General features: G+C 38.8%; 1 protein-coding gene across 11 annotated transcripts in view; it reads left to right on the top strand.

The window, feature by feature from the left end:
• Positions 1 to 17,420, top strand: part of TASOR (transcription activation suppressor) — a 64,162-nt gene that overhangs the window by 10,508 nt on the left and 36,234 nt on the right. For 9 of the 11 annotated variants that reach the window (XR_012431282.1, XM_005547423.5, XM_045386035.3 and 6 more), the window contains exons 3-11: positions 1,553 to 1,645; positions 3,101 to 3,173; positions 3,457 to 3,548; positions 4,641 to 4,802; positions 6,802 to 6,926; positions 9,643 to 9,674; positions 10,711 to 10,816; positions 12,211 to 12,314; positions 12,394 to 12,497. Coding sequence is in view for 10 of the 11 variants with exons in the window: in XM_005547423.5 (XP_005547480.2) it covers positions 1,553 to 1,645; positions 3,101 to 3,173; positions 3,457 to 3,548; positions 4,641 to 4,802; positions 6,802 to 6,926; positions 9,643 to 9,674; positions 10,711 to 10,816; positions 12,211 to 12,314; positions 12,394 to 12,497 (891 nt within the window). In the remaining variant the exon portion in view is untranslated. The remainder of the gene's footprint in view (positions 1 to 1,552; positions 1,646 to 3,100; positions 3,174 to 3,456; positions 3,549 to 4,640; positions 4,803 to 6,801; positions 6,927 to 9,642; positions 9,675 to 10,710; positions 10,817 to 12,210; positions 12,315 to 12,393; positions 12,498 to 17,420) is intronic. The other 2 variants (XM_074032511.1, XM_074032512.1) reach the window with 1 other exon arrangement.

Here is a 17,420-nt window from a genome sequence, read left to right as displayed (position 1 = left end):
CCCATGAGGTTTCAGTGAGCCGAGATTGTGCCACTGCACTCAAGCTTGGGTGATAGAACAAGAACTCTGTCTCAGATAAATAAGTAAATAAATAAACTGAATTCGTAGGGCTTTTTGCTCTTTTTGAGTATTGTACATGTTAATTAAATGCCTAAATTGGAAGGTAATTAATGAAATTAAATATGTAGGTGTATTCGTTTTTAGAACATGCTTAATTTTTTCCACAATTATTGCCTGGTGGCTATATGATGATTTTATCATTAGTGGATATTCTTAGTGAAAAAGTTCAAACAAAGAGGAACAATTAAGCATGTTAGACAGTGAACTTAAGTTTCCTGTACAAATTAGAATATTTGAGTTTTGATTTAGGAAAAGCCAGCATGTGTAGATGTTTCGAAATATTTGATGCATAATGCTTTCTGATGGGCCTGAAATACGAATTTTTTGTTTTTGCAAGTTGGTTAACCAAGGGATACCAGGATTTAATTTTGAAAGGTTCCCTAAAGGGCACTAGTGTTACTGAATCCCAGAGAAAATTAAAATCTTAGTAGTTTGAATTGATGTGGCTTCATGGTATGATAGCGATTATTTGTTAATTTTATGTGAAAATTTAGTCTGAAGATTCATTAGTTATGTTATTGAAGAGCAGTAATAGCCTGAATATAAAATGTTAGATATTTTATATTTTAAATGTATATCTGTTTTATAGATAGGAAAGCCAGCAGTTTAGGATAACTTATAGTTCCGACGACTAAGATGAAATCACTCTTCCATCCTGTAAATATTTATGGAGCACATCTTATGTGCTTGGCATTGAGAATACAGTTACAGAGAAAAGAAGCATTTTTCTTGTCCTAATTGAGTTTATAGTCTAGAAGTTGGTCATTCAGATTTATTAAACCACCTATTGGATGCAGTGTACCATGTTAAGTAAACAGGAGATACAAAGATAACTAAAGCATTAATTTATAATCTGTGGGAGAGTTGTAATGTGGTAAAATTATAAGAGAAATTAGGCCGGGCGCGGTGGCTTATGCCTGTAATCCCAGTGATTTGGGAGGCCAAGGCGGGTGGATCACAAGGTCAGGAGATCGAGACCATCCCGGCTAACATGGTGAAACCCTGTCTCTACTAAAAAAAACACAAGAAATTAGCCGAGTGTGGTGGTGGGTGCCTGTAGTCCCAGCTAATCGGGAGGCTGAGGCAGGAGAATGGCGTGAACCTGGGAGGCGGAGCTTGCAGTGAGCCGAGATCGGCCACTGCACCTCCAGCCTGGGCGGCAGAGCGAGACTCCATCTCAAAAAAAAAAAAAAAAAAAAAATTATAAGAGAAATTTAAAGATTGATGAGCATTAGATGTTTATTTGACTATATTAATATATATAAAGAGCCAGTTAAAATAGGGGAAAAACTGAAGGACAGAGAGTATAGAGAGATAGAGTTTTTTTTTTTATTTTGGAAGGTATGAGATTTCTTGGGGAAAAAAATAAAACTTGTAGCTTGAAAAACATAATCATATGCTAAGGCGTTGTTATAGATTTAATTTCATTTAGTTTACAGAAAAGCGAAGAGAACTGAAGTTTGATGGTCGCTTAGATAAGGAACTTTCAGAATCCTATGCATTTCTGATGGTTGATCGATACCAGGTGAGTTAATGCATTTTATAAAGAACAATTTGAGATTGTTTCCATTGTAAGTTACTAATTTTGTGATTATTCAACAATATACTTGACAATTATAGACTTTTTTTGAAATATAAGTGGAATGCATGATTTAAGGGGGCAAAATGTTTATTGTTTGTAATTTGTTTTTCAAATGTACTCAATTTTTTCTCTGACCAGTCCTATTTTCTTACCCTAGAATGTGCTTGATAATAATAGTTTTCTCTTTATTTATTTTTTTTTCTAAGATGGAGTCTTGCTCTGTTACCCAGCCTGGAATACAGTGGCGTGATCTTGGCTCACTGTAACTTCTGTCTCCTGAGTTCAAGCGATTCTCCTTCCTCAGCCTCCCAAGTAGCTGGGGTTACAGATATACCCCATGAGGCCTGGCTGATTTTTGTATTTTTAGTAGAGATGGGGTATCACCATGTTGGCCAGGCTGCTCTTGAACTCCTGACCTCGTGATCCATCCACCTCAGCCTCCCAAAGTGCTGGGATTACAGGTGTGAGCCACTACCCCCGGGCTTTTCTCTTTATTAAAAAGATTGTCTTCTATATTGTTGATTATATGTGAGATTATCTTCTATATTGTTGATTATGTGTGGCTGGAACCATTTTTCCTTCTTTTTTTTTTTTTTGAGATGGAGTCTCACTCTGTCCAACAGCTCAGGCTGGAGTGAAATGGTGTGATCTCGGCTCACTCACTGCAGCCTCCTTCTCCCAGGTACAAGTGACTCTTGTGCCTCAACCTCCCGAGTAGCTGGGATTATAGGATGCGCCACTGCACCTGGCTAATTTTTTTGTGTGTTTTTAGTAGAGTTGGGGTTTCCCCATGTTGGCCAGGCTGGTCTTGAACTCCTGACCTCGAGTGATCTGCCTGCCTTGGCCTCCCAAAGTGCTATTATTACAGGCGTGAGCCACTGTGTCTGGTCTGTTTTTTCCCCTTTTAATTGAAGATATTTAGGTGGAATAATATTTTGCTGTTTCTAATTCTCTTTGAAAAGTAATGGTTATATATATTGAGTGGCAGGAGTTAAGAGTTATCTGTCACCCTTGGCATAAAGAAAAATGATTGAAAACTAGCCAGGCATGGTGGCACGCATTTGTAGGCCTAGTTACTCAGGAGGTTGAGGTGGGAGAATCACTTGAGCCAAGGAGTTCAAGGTCATGCCACTGCACTCCGGCCTAGGGGGCAGACAGAGACCCTGTCTCTAAAAAAATTAAACAAAGAAAAATGGATTCTAGATATGGTTACTTTGAGAAGTGTAAGTCAGTTTTACATTAATATTTATAAAGTGGCAAATATATAACTTTTCTGTGATTTAGAATGATATGTAGTTTAGAAGCTTTGTTTTTATTTAAAACAAGTTTATAAAATTATTTTTTCATGTTTTAAATGTTATTATGACTGCAAGATGAAGTAATTTTTTTTTAATTTAGGTTCAAAGCATATGTGAAAAAGGATTACATGTGGGTCAGTCCAAAATAACAATTCTTGGCAGTCCTTCCATGGGTAATCTTTTTTTCTTTTTAAATATAAATATCTACTATTAAGTTGCTGTCTAAAAATATATTATCTCATGTAATTTCACTGCAGTTGTTATTAAATTCATGCTTTATTATGTTTCCAGAAAAAGAGACTACTCATAGGTTCTGAAATGTAAGATCAGTTTTATCTTTTGTTTCTGACTTTCTGCACACTTCAAATTGATCAAGGATAGCTTTTTAAAAATGTCTTTAGTCCTAGTGATTTTGAAAAATATAATCAGTTTCCTTAATTTTTCCCACTTTTCTAGGTGTCTATCTTTCTAGGTATGCTGATTTATTACAAGCGAATCCTTTGGACACGGGGGCAATGGGTGATGTTGTTATTTTTAAAATAATGAAGGTAATTTAAACTTACACATTTCATAGATGAAAAACTACACTTGATTTGGATTTTAATTTTTAGATGATGCTAAGTCTTTAGAAGATTGTTTAAAAGTTCATGCTTGCTAGTGTTTGGTAGTTAAAGATTCTTTTGAAAATGGTTTATTTGCCATCTTTTTTGTGTGTGTGTTGTTTTTTGTTTTTTGAGACGGAGTCTCGCTCTGTCGCCCAGGCTGGATGGAGTGCAGTGGCACCATCGTGGCATACTACAAGCTCCGCCTCCTGGGTTCATGCCATTCTCCTGCCTCAGCCTCCCTAGTAGCTGGGACTACAGGTGCCCGCCACCACGCCTGGCTAATTTTTTGTATTTTCAGTAGAGACGGGGTTTCACTGTGTTAGCCAGGATGGTCTTGATCTCCTGACATCGTGATCCCACCCGCCTTGGCCTCCCAAAGTGCTGGGATTACAGGCGTGAGCCACTGTGCCCGGCCTGTTTGCCATCTTTGATCTAAGCTAACCATTGTTAAGAGTTTGTTTTCCTTTCCAAAGAAAGGAATGTAGAGAGTAATATGTTGGTAATATAATTTATGTTAGTGGAGAGTATTATGAATGGAGTTTATATTTACTTGTTATTAAACAAGTTCAAATGATTTTTTTTTTAGTGATTAACTTTTTCTTACTCCTTCAAATTTGGTAAAAGTGTTCTGTGAGATATTATTTTATTTATTTTTTGGAGATGGAGTCTCACTCTGTCACCCAGGCTGGAGTGCAGTGGCACAATCCCAGCTCACTGCAACGTCTGCCTCCCAGGTTCAAGCAGTTCTGCCTGCCATAGCCTCCTGAGTAGCTGGGATTACAGGTGTGCACCACCAGCGCTGCTAATTTTTGTATTTTTAGTAGAGACAGAGTTTCGTCATGTTGGCCAGGCTAGTCTCAAACTCCTGACTCCAGGTGATCCGCCTGCCTTGGCGCCCACCTGTTCTGTGAGATATTGAAGGGAAAAAATGGTTGGTATAGTTGATCTATATTCAAAGAAGTATTTCATAATATTAATGTTATATAGTCAACAATTAGGTTTAGGTAGACACTTAAAAGGTTTTCTCTATTTTAGGGTAAAATAAAGAGTATATATGACCCCATGGGTGTAAAAAGTTTGGAATCTATGTTAAATAAAAGTGCTTTGGACCCCACACCAAAGCATGAATGTCACGTGTCGAAGAATGCCAATCGAATTACATCACTTTTGGCTTACAGAGCCTATGAGCTTACTCAGGTAGGTGCCAGGATCTGTTGTAATTTTATGACCGCATATCTGTTTGTTAACAAATCCTTTAAAATGTCTCCCTTTCAGTTCTCTGTCCCCACACCAGTCTAGACTCTGGTTTCTGCATATCACTTCCAGACTCCAGTGTCTGTTGCTGCTGTTTGTTCAGTGTTTTCTGAGATGTCTCAGAAACATACAGTGGCTCTTCAAGGTTACAGGGTAATATTTATAGACTGCCTAGTCTAGCTCTTCCTGCCGGAAGACTGTGGCCTGGTTTTTGTATGATCATTGCCCTCAACACATCTTACTTCATTTTGAAACCTTGGCATTTCCTGGCCTAGAAAGGTCTCCTGCCTAATACGATATTACTTATCTTTCAAGGTAAAGTTGAAATCCCTTGAAATATCTTAAGTCATAACATTTCGTACTATTGATTTATTTGATAGATATTTTCTGTCTTTATTAACATTTTTAAAGATGCAAACCTAGACTTATTTTTAAAGCCTTATTGAAGTATAATTGACATACAATAAACCACACATAAATAAAAGTAACATTTGATGAACTTGAGTGTTAAGTTTTTATATGAGGTTTGACTATAAAGCAATGGTTTTTTTGTTTTTGTGTTTGTTTAAATAGAAATGGGGGTGTCACTGTTTTGCCCAGACTGGTCTAGAACTCCTGGGCTCAAGTGATCTTCCCACTTCGGCCTCACTATTCTTGTTTTTTTTTTATTTTAGTATTTTGTTATTTTATTTTGAGACAGAGTCTCGCTCTGTTGTCCAGTCTGGAGTGTGGTGGCGTGATCTTGGCTCACTGCAACCTTCGCCCCCAAGGTTCAAGCGATTCGCCTGCCTTAGCCTTCCGAGTAGCTGGGATTATAGGCACCTGCCACCTCACCTAGCTAATTTCTTGTATTTTTTTTAGTAGAGACGGGGTTTCACCATGTTGGCCAGGCTGGTCTCAAACTCCTGAGCTCAGGTGATTCCACCTGCCTCAGCCTCCCAAAGTGTCGGGATTACAGACGTGAGCCACCGCACCTGTTCTTTTTAACATTAAAAAAATGTCTATAACCAAATGGACTGTTTGTGAAAAGTAGTAATGTTAACTTCCCTGGAAATGTTCTTTCTTTAATTATGTAAAATAAAATTTTAAGAACTATTGTTGTGGGCTTTCAGCAAAAATTATATTCACCAAAGTCATTTGGAACTGACTCATTTGATTACCTTCTGGACAGTAGCAGTATTGGTAGGTGTGAAGTATACATGTAAAATAGTTACTGGCTTTTCTAGAAGGACTTGCAAACTGGCCTTATGTTTTTTAAAAACTCCACGCATTTTTAGAGCAATAACAATATTATTGAAATCAGGTTTCCCAGGGGAATGGACTTTGAAGGACAATACTACTGTGTTCATAAACTCAGGCATTCTTAAAGTGAAAATCACTAGTCTGCAAGTTACAAAACTATACTATACTGGATGTGGTGAAGAGGTGAAGGGAAAAGGCTGATGCGTAATGAGAAGAGGGTCAGCTACCTTTGTCACCTATGTTCATATTCTTTTCCGTATCTCCTTTGCTACTTTATTTGCAATTGGAGCCCAGGTGTGTTTTTCTTTTGAAATAGCAAAACCATAGTTTGGTTTAGTTGAGATTGTGTTCTTAGTATTTTGCTTTTTGTATTAGATTGGCTATTCTGAGCTGACCTGCGAGCTTAGGCTCTGTTTATAATATTTTTATTAGGAAACTCCCAGTAGTCAACTCTTCAGAAGTAAATTTTTGGAATACTTAGTAATACTGTGGGATCTTACACACTTAGATGCAGAATATTTTATATCACAAAACGAATAAAAAGTACTAATTATTTTAGTTAATTTGGCAAGCAGAGCTTAAAGACATTTTTTGTCAGAGGTGCATATATGGTTTTCTATTTCTCAAAAATCAGGCAGATAAATATAAGGTTTCATCTTGCCTTTTTAAAGAAGTTAATTTTGCATTTTCTTATTTTTAGTATTATTTTTATGAGTATGGCTTTGATGAGCTAAGGCGAAGACCAAGACACGTTTGTCCATATGCAGTTGTGTCTTTTACTTACAAAGATGATATACAAACTCCGAAGTTTGTACCTTCATCAAGGTAAGACTTAGGAGTTTTAGACATCATCCACAGTGATACTCTACTACAGATCCTGCACTGCTGAGTTAGGAGGACCATTTTGTTTCTTTCCCATTTTTTTTTTTTAACTTCCCTTGAAGTTAGTTGGAGACTGAAGTGTTTACGATGACTTTTAAATGGTCAGTGTGAAGAACAGTTAGTTTACCATGTGGAAATAAATACAAGCTAAAATTTAAACCTCATCTGGTTAATCTCTTCCTTAGAAATGAAGGTTTGTGTAGTTGAGTAAGTGGCAGGTTTTTTTTTTTGTTTGTTTGTTTGAGACAGAGTCTCACTCTGTCTGCCAGGCTGGAGTGCAGTGGCACAATCTGGCTCACTGCAAGCTCCGCCTCCCGGGTTCACGCCATTCTGCCTCAGCCTCCCGAGTAGCTGGGACTACAGGCGCACACCACCATGCCCGGCTAATTTTTTTATATTTTTAGTAGAGACAGGGTTTCACTGTGTTAGCCAGGATGGTCTCCATCTCCTGACCTCGTGATCCACCCACCTTGGCCTCCCAAAGTGCTGGGATTACAGGCGTGAGCCACCATGCCTGGCCAGTAAGTGGCAGTTTTAAAAAGTGAGATTTTGGCCGGGCGCAGTGGCTCACGCCTGTAATCCCAGCACTTTGGGAGGCCGAGGTGGGTGGCTCACCTGAGGTCAGGTGTTCAAGAACAGCCTGTCCAACATGGTGAAACCCTGTTTCTACTAAAACTACAAAAAACTTAGCCGGATGTGGTGGCGCGCGCCTGTAGTCCTAGCTACTTGGGAAGCTGAGGCAGGAGAATTGCTTGAACCTGGGTGGCGGAGGTTGGTAGTGAGCCGAGATCGCACCACTGCACTACAGCCTGGGCGACAGAGTGAGACTGTATTTTTTTTTAAAAAGTGAGATTTTGTGTGTTAGCACTCTTGGAAATGGGGAGCTTCTACAAAGGATGCTCATGCCTCACCACAAACCAATCAAATATTTAGTGGGCAGTCAAGGCATTGATAGTTTTTAAAAACTTGCAGGTGATTCTGATTTTCAGCCAGTGTTGAGGACCATTGGTTTCTTTTTTTTTTTTCTCTTTAGAGACAAAATCTTGCTCTGTTGCTCAGGCTGGAGTGAAAGTGGTGTGATCATAGCTTGCTGCAGCCTCAAACTGCTGCGTGCAAGCCATCTTCCCAAGTAGCCAGAACTACAGGCGTGTACCATCACGTCTGGTTTATTTTTAATTTTTGTGGAAATGGGTCTTGCTGTGTTGCCCAGGCTGGTCTCAAACTCCTAGCCTCAAGCAGTTCCCCTGCCTTGGTATTCCAAAGCACTGGGATTATAGGCATGGGCTGCCACACCTGGCCTGATGATTTCTTTCTTTTTTTTTTTTTTTTTTTTGGTTTTCTGTTCTTGTGTTATTGAATATTTCTTACAAGCTCTAGGATAAGGTGACCAAATAGGAAGCAGTTACCATTTTTTCCCCATGTGGTGATTCTAAAAATGTTTTAGCCAAATGGAGTAAGTAAGTTTATAGGGATGTAGGTGAGATGGTCAAATGTCTGCTGATTTTTACTTTGGGTGTCTGTACATAGTTGAAGTCATGTATGATATCAATTAATTTGGAAATACTACTGTTTTAAAACCATATATTATGAAACATATATGTACATTTTTGAGGTTGACCTCTTTGTCAGTTTTCCAGATCAAATTATCTTCTCTCCCATTTACGGTCCTTTTTTCATGTAGGTGAATAATCCTTGAAAACCATCTGTAGCCACGGGTACCAATTGACATAGTATCAAGACAGTTGTGGCTTTCAATTTTTGTGGCTCTAAATTTATGATCACTCTGATATATACTTCACTATAGTGTTTTTCATAAGTAGTCTTTAAAAGACATCTAGCACTTAAAATTATGAGGTCATGCCCCCAGGAATAATGACTATTAATTTCTTTGCCTCCTCTTTTGATTCCATCTCTTGACCTCCATATCATTTCAAAGGAGCATTGATTGAACATCCATCCTTGTACCTTGAATATTCCATGAATGCTCCTGCTTCAGGGCCTCTGCATTTGCTGTTCTCTCTCTTTCCCCAGTAAGCTGCATAATTCATTCTGCATTTCTTCGGGTATCTCCTTATCATTGAGGTTTCTCTGTTTTTTTTTTTTTTTTTTTTTTTTTTTTTTTTTTTTTTTTTTTTAAACCTCTGTACTCTTAATGTCTCTTTTTATAGCACTTAAAACCATCATGATCTGTTACATTAACATTGTTTTCTGTCTTCCTCATTAGATTTATGTACGTTGGAACTTTGTTTAATATTATTACCTAGAACTGTGCCTGGTAAATAATAAGAGTTTAGTACATATTTATTGAATGATGAATTAATGTATTTATGTATTGAGGCTGTGTCTTCTAATGTCACCAAAATAATTGACAAGAGACTTTGGTGGACGCTGTTCTCTCTTGATTAATATTTTTGGAAAAAACAGCTCCTTTAAATTTGGGTAAATGTGGTAAAATGAGCAAAGTAAGTACTTCTGTTTTCTCTAAGTAGACTTGGATTTACTAGATTTTGTAATGAGTAGTTTCTTTGTTCTTCCTATCTGGAGGAAGGACTTAACTGTAGTATGCCATTAAACATTGCACTTATATCAAAGTCTTATATGTTAATTTTTATGATTATACTAATGAGTAATTTTTTCTTTCCTTTTAAAAAATTTGTAGATCTAACAGCTTTAATGCAGATAGAAACATAGGTAAGAGATTTATGTTTCTTTAGTTTTATAAATGGAAAGAAGAAGTACATATAGCAAAAGATTAAGTGCTTTGTATTATTTTTATAATGAATGAAAATCTGCAAAGTATGAAAAAAGTTGTAATGTAGCATCAGCATTTGGTTGTCCAAGCATAAGATCCCCTTTGAAAATCTGCTGCTGTGAATAGAGCAAAAGGTTTTAGCACTTTAATTGAAAAAGATAAAAAATAAAACATGTTTCATAACTCAGCTTTTTAAAAGTATTAAATTCACCAAAGGTACAGGATTTAGAAGAGAAGTAGAGAAGATTGAAAGTAGCATTGATGTTAAACTATTTTAAAGTTTCTTCTTTTTTTTTTTTCCTGAGACGGAGTCTTACTCTTGTCCAGGCTGGAGTGTGGTGGCATGATCTCGGCTCACTGCAACCTCTGCCTCCTGGGTTCAAGTGACTCTCCAGCCTCAGCCTCCTCCTGAGTAGCTAGGATTACAGCCGCCACCACACCCGGCTAATTTTTTGTATTTTTAGTAGAGACGGGGTTTCACCATGTTGGCCAGGCTGGTCTCGAACTCCTGACCTTAAATGATCCACCCGCCTCGACTTCTCAAAGTGCTGGGATTACAGGTGTGAGCCACCGTGCCCAGCCTATTTTAAAGTTTCTTTATAAGGAAAAGACAATGAGTAGAAGATACAGGACATTGTAGGCATTCATATAATCAACCAGATCTAATACAGTGTCCCTTTGGAGGAAATAAGAGATGAATAATCGTCTTTGCTCCACAACTTTTCTGATAATGACATTTAGACAGATACATTTGTTATTCTTTGCAACTGGAATGATTTTGCCAGGGGATAAATACCTGAAACAAAAATCCTAATATTTGAACTCTTAGTAAATAGAAGTGTAGAAGTATCACTTTTTTTTTTTTTCCTCCTACTTAAACCTTGTTTCAGATATTTTCCCTCTCATTTCTAATAAATGTGCACTCCTCTGGGCTGCCAAGTGACTAAGCTGTGTCATTATATTCTTTTTATTTAGATAAATATAACTATACCTTGTGGAAAGGACAGCTTTTAAATAAAGGAAAACTTTTGTGTTATATTTCTCTGAGGTCAGCCACTCGTGCTTTTTTGCCTATCAAACTGTAAGTATAAGTAAAGAGCAGTTCGTGGTTGCTAATTTTACCACTTTCTTGAGCCTTTTTCCTTATTTCTTTTTCATATTTAAATTTTATTTTGGTTCATAAGAACTTCTATATAAATGTTGGTTTGTTTTTTAAAAGGTTGATTTGAAATTAGGTCATTTGGCAATATGAGTCCTCTACCTCTCTGTCTTGATTTGAGGATAGGCTAGTCAGTACATTTACGGCATAAAATTTTTTCTTTATCTTTTTTTTTATTTTGAGATGGACTTTCGCTCTTGTCTCTCAATCTGGAGTGCAGTGGCGCAATATCAGCTCACTGCAACCTTCACCTCCTGGGTTCAAGTGATTCTCCCATCTCAGCCTCCTGAATAGCTGGGATTACAGGCTCCTGCCACCATGCCCAGCTAATTTTTTTTTTTTTTTTTTTTTTTTGTATTTTTAGTAGAGATGGGGCTTTGCCATGTTAGCCAGGCTGGTCTAAACTCCTGACCTCAGGTGATCTTCCCGCCTTGGCCTCACAAAGTATTGGGATTACAGGTGTAAGCCACCGTGCCCGGCCTAAAATTTTTCTTAGTGATTTAAATCTAAAATATAATTTTTTAGTTTTATCCTAAGTAGTAGATATATATTTTTTATTTAGCATTTTGAATATAGTAGACTTAAAAGTTACCCGTTCTTTGTTGGGAAGAGCTTTGATTTGGTGAGTTGAAATATACAGGCTGTTTTCAGTCCTATGCAGCATATGTTGGTATAGAAAGGTCTAAAATCTTTTGCTTCCATCATTGTGAGCCTTCATAAATGTGTGAAGATTAACAGTTTATATTTCAGTTGTCCTTAATAAAATGACAGCCTTTTAGTTTCTGGCTTAAGGATGGAAGGTTGGAAATACTGCCTGGCTAGCTAGCTACCCATGTATATATCTGGACTTCCAGTATCAAATCCCCTTTACTGCTGGGCATAGTTTCTCACTCCTGTAATCCCAGCACTTTGGGATGCTGAGGTGGGAGGATCACTTGAGACCGGGAATTTGAGACCAGCCTGAGCAACGTAGGGAGACTTTGTCTCTACAAAAAGACCCAAAAAAAAAAACCCAAAATTACCCTTGCGTGGTGGCACATGCCTGTAGTCCCAGCTACTTTCCAGAGGTTGAGGTGGGAGGATCACTTGATCCTAGGAGGTTGAAGCTGCAGTGAGCTATGATTGCACTACTGCAGTCCAGCCTAGGTGACAGAGTGAGACTGTCACAAACAAAACAAAAGATCTTTAGAATAAGGTAAGATGTTAGTAGATACGCTCTTTTTTTTTCCATCAAGTATACTTTTTTGTGTATGTGTTAAGATTGCTAGAGTTGAAAATACGGATAAGGCAAACATGCTTTTTAAATTTTCTTTCAGACCTGAGAAGTTAGATGTTGAAACAGTTATGAGTATTGATCATCTGAAACAGAAAATCCCTCCAGCACTGTTTTATAAGGAAACATACTTAGGTCCAAATGAAGGTAAGGTAATTTAATTTTATTGAAATGCATTAGAAGCAGACTTGATTTGGATATTTACTATGTATTTTTTTTATGTCAGTTTTGAAGAATGGAATGTATTGCAGCCTTTATGAAGTTGTAGAAAAAACAAGAATTGGAAGTAACATGGAGAGTTTACTGCAAAAACTAGACAGAGAAAAACTTGTGAGTGAAAGGTTTTTTGATGTTTCTCATTCTTTCTTACAAATATGCATATTCATGTATGATCATATTAGTGTTTCAGTTTATTTTTGCCTCTGAAAGTACCATGAGGTGTCTGTCTGTTGCTACTGTTTAATTAACAGTGTTTTACTGTGGCTTCTGGTATTCTTTTCTTTGGGCCATGGTGTCAGAGCTTATGCAAACCAGTCTTTCCCATGGAATATCTTTTTTTTTTTTTTGAGACGGAGTCTCGCTGTCTCACCAGGCTGGAGTACATGGGGTGATCTCAGCTCACTGTAATCTCTGCCTTCCTGGGTTCAAGCAATTCTCCTGCCTCAGTCTCCCGAGTAGCTGGGATTACAGGTACACGCCACCACGCCCAGCTAATTTTTGTATTTTTAGTAGAGACGGGGTTTCACCGTGTTGTCCAGGGTGGTCTCCATCTCCTGACCTCATGATCTGCCCGCCTTAGCCTCCCAAAGTGCTGGAATTACTGGCGTGAGCCACCGTGTCTGGCCCCCATGGAATGTCTACTTTGTGACTAAGAATGTGATTATCAGGCCGGGCGCGGTGGCTCATGCCTGTAATCCCAGCACTTTGGGAGGCCGAGGCGGGCAGATCACGAGATCAGGAGATCGAGACCATCCTGAACAACCTGGAGAAACCCTGTCTCTACTAAAAATACAAAATTATCTCGGTGTGATGTAGTCTCAGCTACTCGGGAGGCTGAGGCAGGAGAATCACTTGAACCCAGGTGGCAACGGTTGTGGTGAGCCGAGATCGCCACCATTGCACTCCAGACTGGGCGAGTGAAACTCCGTCTCAAGAAGAAGGAATGTGATCATCACCATATATTTTTTGAGTATCATTTTCTTACTCAGGGTATATAATATAGTTCAGTAAAGAAAGAGACAGAGTTTCTGTTTTCTCCTGTTATAGAGTGATAGAGTTATTCAGATAGCTGTGGTTTGTTCCAGTAGAGACAGTGGCATATTTGAAAATCCAAGAAAAACAAACATGGTGAGATTGAAGAGTTAAACGAACACTAGAGTAGTTGGGGGAAAGCAGTAGGGACCTGTGTCATACAGCGTCATTCAGGCAGTGTTCAAGTGTTTGGAAATTTGGATTTGATCCTAAGAGCAGCAGATTTTGAAGGCTTTTCAAGGGTGTGCATTGAAACTTTGAAAGTGTATGCAACATAAGATCTGTTTTGAATAATTACATTAATTACTCTGTAGAGAACAAATTGGAGAGGGGAGAGATGAGGTAGAAACTGTTAGATTAGAGGGTGATGGTGGGTTGGATGAGAAAGATAATGATATAAAAGGAGACTGATTTATGGGATATTTTTGAGGTAGGGTCCAATTTAATACTGAAGTGTATCTAGTTTGAGGAGAGGGATTGGGTCAAACATCAGATTGTGATGGGTTGAGCAGTGAGTGGAAAATGAATGTGATGCCAATATGTGTGGTTTAGCTGAAGGTGAGGAGGTGGTTGTAGAGAACGGAAGTGGCTGTTACAAGGTTTCTGTCTTGCTAAATGTTGGTCGAAAATTCTAGGAAAGAGGGATACAACTTTTTTGCACAGGTGTGCCATTTAATACAAGTTTTAGGACAGTTGACTTTTTACTTCTCACTTTGTTGAGCCTCAGTTTCCAGGTAGTCGAATGGCAGTCAAATATCTTTGAGTTTCAGAACCTGCAGCTTCATGTTTAATGGCTATGTCGAATTTAATTATTTTCATGTATATGTGCTTAATCAGTCTCTGGTTTATAAATGGGATGGTCAGATTGCACATAAAACTTACAGGCAGAGTTGTAAAACTCTTACAAGTCTGACTTACAGGCTAGAAACCTGTCAATTAAATGTCCTAGAATGAAAACACACACACACACACACACTCTCTCACTTTCTCTCTTTCTCCTTCTCTCTTTCACTGTCTTTTTTTTTTTTTTTTTTTTTGAGACAGAGTCTGCCTCTGTCACCCAGACTGGAGTGCAGTGGTGCAATCTCAGCTCACTGCAACCTCCACCTTCCGGGTTCAAACGATTCTCCTGCCTCAGCTTCTTCAGTAGCTGGAATTAGAGGCATACGCCGTGACACCTAGCTAATTTTTGTATTTTTAGTAGAGATGGGGTTTTATGTTGCCCAGGCTGGTCTCAAACTCTTGACTGACCTCAGGTGATCCACCCGCCTCGGCCTCCCAAAGTGTTGGGTGAGCCACCGTGCCTGGCCCTTTCTTCTTACTTTCTCACTGCATGTGAACATAATTTTATGTTTATATTACATTGCTTGTTTTCCTCTGAAAGCCTGACTACAATGCAAGCATTCCTTATGATCAAAATCTATTCAGATCCCGAGTTCAGAAAATGAAAGTTGAGATAGTAGGTTTGGATATGAAGAGATACCAAGTTATTCAAATCTATTTGGTTCTTGTGTTTCAGAGAGTGAGTATTGAGAATTCGGACAATGAGGGGTGTATCAGAAAATTACAATATCTTTTCAGTTACCGATAGTGAGGATCAGGAGAGAAAAGATGGCATTTCGTTCCTCACCTGACCAAGTATTACATTATGTTCATGGAATACTGGGTCTTTTCCAGAATCAAGAAGTAAAGTAAAATCCTAGATCTTAAAGGTTACTAGCATTCCACAAGGATACACTCCCAGAATCTAATGTACCTAGGAATTTTGTGTTGCTATCCCTTTTCCAGCAGGCCTCACTGGGATTATTCCAGCTGTAGCTCCTTTATTCATAGTTCTCTTGATAATGAGCAGTGCATTGAGGAATACTGATATTTTAAATTTTGTCCAAGATATGCACACAAGGTTTTCTGAATCAGAGACAGATTTTGTGAATACCCCACAGTGAGTAAAAACGTATTGGCCCTCCTTTGCCCTAGTCCTTGACTCCCTAGGGCATGCAGGCCTAAGCCGCTTGTCCTGAGTAACTGCATACTTCATAGGTAAGAGATGAGGACAAATACTTTCTCTTTGCTTATAAAGGGGGAAGAGACAGCTATTCCCTCCTATGCTGAATGTGTTTCTTTGAAATGTTACGAATATTAACACCAACTCTTTGGTATATAAATAAAATCTCTTCAGGAGCCATTTATTTAGCCCTCTTGGACCAAGAGGTATTTCCAAATTCCTGGGAACTCATTCCGTACTGAAATGTAAATACCTAGGGAGATCTCCATAGTCTTCTTGGCACCTCTGGACTTAACCTAGGAACCTCTCTTTGCTGTAATCTCTTAATCTACCCCACTTGATGCTCTCAGGGAGATAAAATAAGTTTTATTATTGGGGAGCAGAGCAATTAACTAGATAAATGGCTACAGATCTAAATCTTAAGGTATGCGAAGAGTAAAATATTTGGGGGGATATGAAATTAAACATTCCCTTATCTTTATATCATATACATTTTTGTATATTAGAAGGCTAGGACTTTTTGCAGTAGTGCTTAGAAATCCAGGGAAGTTTTTTCACCCAGGGAGACGGTAAACGAAGTAAGATTATATTGACTTTATTTTTTGGGGGGACAGAGCCTCGCTGTGTCGCTGCACTGGAGTGCAGTGGTGTAGTCTTGGTGCACTGCACTTTCCGCTTCCTGAGTTCAAATGATTCCCCTGCCTCAGACTCCAGAGTAACTGGGATTACAGGCGCCCACCACCATGCTCGGCTAATTTTTGTATTCTTAGTAGAAATGGGGTTTCACAATGTAGGCCCGGCTGGTCTTGACCTTGTCATCTGCCTACCTTGGCCTTTGAAAGTGTTGGTATTACAGGCTTGAGCCACCGTGCCTGGCCATCTTGTCCTTTCTTTAGTGTATTTTTTATTTTTGTCGGGGTTTCGCTCTTGTTGCCCAAGGTCCGATCTCAGCTCACTGCAACCTCCGCCTCCCGGGTTCAAGCAATTCTTCTGCCTCAGCCTCCTGAGTAGCTGGGATTACAGGCATGCGCCACCACACCTGGCTAATTGTGTATTTTTAGTAGAGATGGGACTTTCTCTATATTGGTCAGGCTGGTCTTGAACTCCTGACCTCATGTTCTGCCCACCTCGGCCTCGTGAAGTGCGGGGATTACAGGTTTGAGCCACTGCACCTGGCCTAGTGTATTCTTTTAATAGAGTTTTAGAATTTTCTGGATACGAGTCTTGCTCATTTTTTGTTAGATTTATCTCCAGCTGTCTTACATTTTTTGATGCCTTTGTAAATAGTATTTTCTTTCTTCTTTTTGCGGGCAGGGGGACAGAGTCTCACTCTGTCACTCAGGCTGGAATGCAGTGGTGTGATCTCAGCTCACTGCAACCTCTGCCTCCCGGGTTCAAGGAATTCTCCTGCCTCAGCCTCCCAAGTACCTGGGACTACAGGTGTGCACCATCATACCTGGCTAATTTTTTTTGTATTTTTTGTAGAGATGGGGTTTTGCCATTTTGGCCAGGCTGGTCTCGAACTCTTGACCTCCAGTGATCTGCCTGCCTCAACCTCCCAAAGTGCTGGGATTACAGGTGTGAGCCACCACGCCTGGCCTGTGAATAGTATTTTCCATGTTAGTACATTTTCTGTTTCTTGTATACATAGAAATGTAATTGATATTTACATATTGATTTAATGCAGATCAGTGTTAAATTTGAATAACGTTTGTTCATTTTTATACATTTTTGGGGGTTTCTATATAGAATTCATTATCTGGAAGGTAGATTTGTTTTATTTTATTCCTCTCATCTTTATAGCAGTCCCCCATTATCCTTGGTTTTGCTTCCTGTAGTTTCAGTTACCTGTGGTCAGCTGTTGTCTGAAAATACTATATGGAAAGTTCCAGAAATAATTCATAAGTTTTAAATTAGTTTTCAGTAGTAGCCTAATGCTGCATCACAATGTCTGTGTCATCAGCCTCACTTCCATCTCATCACATAGGCATTTCATC

Source organism: Macaca fascicularis, chromosome 2, assembly GCF_037993035.2.
Source record: "Macaca fascicularis isolate 582-1 chromosome 2, T2T-MFA8v1.1".
NCBI lineage: Eukaryota > Metazoa > Chordata > Mammalia > Primates > Cercopithecidae > Macaca > Macaca fascicularis.
The sequence above is the reverse complement of the archived record's forward strand: the minus strand, read 5'-3'. Positions and strand labels throughout refer to the sequence as shown.